This window comes from Myotis davidii, unplaced genomic scaffold (assembly GCF_000327345.1).
Source record: "Myotis davidii unplaced genomic scaffold, ASM32734v1 scaffold766, whole genome shotgun sequence".
NCBI lineage: Eukaryota > Metazoa > Chordata > Mammalia > Chiroptera > Vespertilionidae > Myotis > Myotis davidii.
The window spans coordinates 193,312-197,970 of NW_006296846.1; the positions used below are offsets into that span (position 1 = coordinate 193,312).

At 43.1% G+C, this 4,659-nt stretch overlaps 1 protein-coding gene across 7 annotated transcripts in view; it reads right to left on the reverse strand.

Moving 5' to 3' along the window:
• Positions 1–4,659, reverse strand: part of CP (ceruloplasmin (ferroxidase)) — a 99,588-nt gene that overhangs the window by 48,562 nt on the left and 46,367 nt on the right. For all 7 annotated transcript variants that reach the window (XM_006772578.2, XM_006772575.2, XM_015569705.1 and 4 more), the window contains 2 exons: positions 2,593–2,743; positions 764–976 (listed from right to left, as the gene is read on the reverse strand). In XM_006772578.2, coding sequence (XP_006772641.1) covers positions 764–976; positions 2,593–2,743 — 364 coding nt within the window. The remainder of the gene's footprint in view (positions 1–763; positions 977–2,592; positions 2,744–4,659) is intronic.

The following is a 4,659-nucleotide window of genomic DNA, read 5'->3' on the forward strand; positions in this document are numbered from 1 at the left end:
AACAGCATGGATGGAACTGGAGAGCATTATGCTAAGTGAAATAAGCCAGTCAGAAAAAGATAAATATCACATGACCTCACTCATTTGTGGAATATAATGAACAACATAAACTGATGGAAAAAAAAAACAGATCCAGAGACAGAGAAGCATTGCCGATCAGATCAAACCTCAGAAGGAAGGTAGGGGAGGGTGGGTGTAAGGGGGAGAGATCAACCAAAGGACTTACATGCAAGCATATAGGCCTAACCAATGGACACAGACAACAGGGGGGTGAGGGCATGAGTTGGCGAGATAGGGGGTAGTGGACACATATGTAATAACTTAATCAATAAAGAAATTTGAAAAAAAGTCCCCATCTTCTCAAGGGGCCAATACTTAAATAAATATAGTGCTTTCTTTTTCACCAGCACCTTTCTCATAAGTTTGGCTTTTGTTGCATTAAGTAGCTAAACCTGAGTTTGGTTACACCAGCTATCTTTAAAAGAACCATAGTAAAAAAGTAGAATGTGTTAAGGATTCTGCTTTGTGGAAATGGGAGACATCCCAGTCTATTCTTTTGTCACTCACTTCCCTCCCACCCACAAACAGGAAGTGGACCTGTTTGGCATATAGCAGGGAGTTGCCTAGTCTTGCTCTTCCAAGGGAAGGAATGGTACTTGGGAAGCTTGAGGAAGGGATGAGTTTATCACCCACCACAGGATTATAAATCAAAACCTCAGGAATTGATCCAATAGAGACTTGTCTTGACTTTAAAGAAATATACCTTCAGTATCAGGCTGCATGGTGAGTGTGAGACTTGTTTGAGGGAAGAGGTTTGCTGTGTCCCTCCTTTCTTCTCTTGACAGATACGTGTTTCCTGAGAAGTAAATCCCGTGTACATCAGCCTCATTTCCAGCACTGAATAAGTACCACGTGACCAAATCTCCTTTGTTCATATTGAGACCAGGCTGATTCCCATACATAAATCCATTCATGGCTGTAAAAGGTGAAAAACAACATTTTGAAAGTGGTTTACCTCATGTCCTACTACATGGCAACCTCCTAGACTTTCCAGAGCCAACTTTATTTAATTTTTAAAAGACCCATTCTGGCCTCTCTACTCCTTTCTGTGTCAGCAGTGGCTTTGCAATTTCTTGATGTTCCCTCGAGAGCAGAAAGGAGCAGAGCTAAATGCAGTGTTCTCAGAGTTCTGTGCCCTAGGAATCTTACTGTTCTTCCAAGCTAGCCACTTTTCAGTTCTCTCAAGGGTCATATTGTGAACACCTAAGTATATGAGAAATACCACCTCTTCCTGGACACTGTAGACTGGGAATGGGTTTGTTGTTCTAGATGGAAGATTCTATGATTTCTCTTGAATTAATAGGGCAGAGTATTTGCAGGAAGTTTTCTCTCACTGCTGTTTTTGAGAGATAATATCTTTGGCTCCTCCAGAATGCAAAAATGCTAAATCAAAAGTATTATTTTAAAGATTGTGAGTAATGTAACTAGTATCAATCAATTTTTAAAAAAATCTATAAAACAACTTTACATTTTTTTCTTCTTGCTACAATCATTTTCACATGTTGTCCATTAGTGGTGTGGTGGGTTTTTGTTTTTTATTAAAAAAACAATTAGCTCACTATTTCTGAACCCTAACTGCATTTTAGAATTACACTGGGAGCTAAAAATAAATCTGATGCCAGATTTCAATTAAATAAAAACCTCTGGAGCAGTGGTTCTCAACCTTCCTAATGCCGCGATCCTTTAATACAATTCCTCATGTTGTGGTGACCCCCAACCATAAAATTATTTTCGTTGCTATTTGGTAACTGTAATTTTGCTACTGTTATGAATTATAATGTAAATATCTGATATGCGAGATGTATTTTCATTGTTACAAATTGAACATAATTAAAGCATAGTGATTAATCACAAAAACAATATGTAATTATATATGTGTTTCCCGATGTTCTTAGGCGACCCCTGTGAAAGGGTCGTTTGACCCCCAAAGGGGTCGTGACCCATAGGTTGAGAACCGATGCTCTGGAGGTTGTCCTGAGCATTTAAAAAATAGCTTTAATAGTTTTTAAAAGCTCCCAGTTGATTCTAATGTGTAGTCAAGGGTGAGAATTATTGAAGTTTATTAAGAGCAGAGACAATATCTTTCTTCATATTAAATAATACAATGAGCCTGTCATTCTTAAGCCACAGATGAGAAAAGCATCTAATCAGCAGTTCTCAAAACTTGAACATAGATCAGAATCACCTGGAGGGTGTGTTAAGCATAGATTGCTGTCCCCACACCCAGAATTTATGATTCAGTAGGTCAGGGTTGGGGTCTAAGAATTTTCATTTCTAAGAAACCCTGCATGATGCTGATCACATACTAAGCAACATGCATCTAATCGACATATTTTATATGTTTTATCCTGAATTAAATGAGATGAGGAGTAACTGAACAATACATTAAATAATCAGTGATATTACCCTCACTATATTTGTTTACTGAAAATTGAACAATAGGCAAAGCTATTGGAATTTTGGTATAATTAAAAGCATTCCATGTGCAACACTGAAATAACTTGAAGCATTGGTGGGTGAGGCAGTACTTACAGTGCATCTTATTAGATTCCTGAAATTCTGCGTCGTCTTTATCCACCTGATCAGATGCAGTTGTAAACATTTTTATATTATCGTCCAAGAGCAAACTCTCATTCTCATCAAACACTATAGGGAACAAATAAAACTCCTTGTCTACATCTTTCTGTAAATAAAAACAAGAACAATAAGGTGAAGGCAGAAGAAGTAAAGCAGAAAGACTCCCATATACACAACATTATTTTTGAAGAACAGAAGTTTCCATTCCTCTTTGTAAATGCACTCACAGAATCATCCAGTTGACCACTAGAGTTTTCCTTAGTATCTGTGTAGTGGAATTTTGATTCAACATAATAACCTAAGCCTTTCGCGGTACCTAAAAGTTCTGACTCTCTTCTCCTTATCTTCCTGCCAGCTCTGCAGATACTCATTGAACCCACCAAAAACAATTGTTCAAATGGGGTAAGGGGACATGTGCCTGTGCTAGAAATCAGGGAAAGTGCCATCTGCATTCATGAAAATGAAGAATCCTGTAAGGCAGAGTAGGAGGAAGCAGTTAGAGGGAAGCGTCATCTTAATAAAAATAGAAAAATAGCCTGCCAGATAAATTGGAACAGGAATTTTCATAACTTCAAGGCATCTGAACAAGCACTCTTACTCCTGTTCCCCCATCCCTGGTGAAAAATAAGGAAGCAGAAATGCTATCTGGTCTATGAAATGATTCAGTAGTTCAGAAGAAGGCAGTCAATCTAAGTAATCAAAGCATATGAGCCTCTAAGTACAAGTTACTGCCTCACAAGAGAGAAAATTCAGAGATGATTGCATGTCTTTCTCCTGAGATTGTTTTCAGATCAAAAACATAATTATCAAATTTTAAAAATTCAACTAAAGTAGAGATCTGAGGCTAGATCCTACAGAAAATCAATAGTGGAGATGATCTTAAAAAAGCTCACATAAATCAGAAGAAAAGATGAAAAATATACACATAGCAATGATTTTAAAGACAAGTTATAAAAGGAGAGACATAATGATCTACACTAATAAAAGAGAAACATGGTAATTGGCGTACAACCGCTACCCTTTTCATTGGCTAATCATCGAGATATGCAAATTAGCCGACAGCCAAGAATGGTGGCTAGTTTGCATATGTCAGCCCCAAGCCTCAGACTGAGGCTTTAGGCTGGGGCCTGGGCGGAGCCATCCAGCAATCATTGATGGCAGCAGTGGCGGGGAACCAGGTGGACCCAGCCAGCTATGCTTGATGGCGGCAGCGCAGGAAGCTGGGGGTGCTCTGGCCCAAGCCTCCACCAGAGGCTTTAGGCTTGGGCTGGTCCAGCCAGCCAGGGATCCTTGATGGCAGTTGCAGCAGGGAACCTGGGCGGCGCCAGCCAGCGATCGGTGGCGGGGGGCTGGGGGTGCCCCAGTCCAGGCCGAAAGCCTTGGCGAGAGGCTTTAGGCTGGGGCCAGGGAGGAGCCAGCCAGCGATCGGTGGCGGGGGGCTGGGGGTGCCCCAGTCCAGGCCGAAAGCCTTGGCGAGAGGCTTTAGGCTGGGGCCAGGGAGGAGCCAGCCAGCGATCGGTGGCGGGGGGCTGGGGGTGCCCCAGTCCAGGCCGAAAGCCTTGGCGAGAGGCTTTAGGCTGGGGCCAGGGAGGAGCCAGCCAGCGATTGTTGATGGTGGGGAGCATGGGGAGGGTCCGGCCTCGGCCTAACACCTCAGCCAGAGGCTTTAGGCTTAGGACGGGGCGGAGCCAGCAAGCGATCCTCATGGTGGCTTTGGCAGGGAACCCGGGCGGAGCCAGTCAGTGATCGGTGGTGGGGAGCTGGGGGTGCCCGGTCCAGGTCTAAAGCCTCGGCCTGAGGCTTTAGGTTTGGGCCGGGGAGGAGCCAGCCAGGGATCATTGATGGCTGCAGCTGCGGGAAATCAGGGTGCAGCCAGCCAGCGATCCTTGATGGAGGTGGCAGCGGCTGCGGGGAGCTGGGGGGGGCCCCAGCCCAGGCCTAAAACCTTGATTGGCTAAGCTCCCTGTATTCCACTGGTAATATTCTTAGTAACTTGGGTAATGAGAGTCTAAATAGGTGATC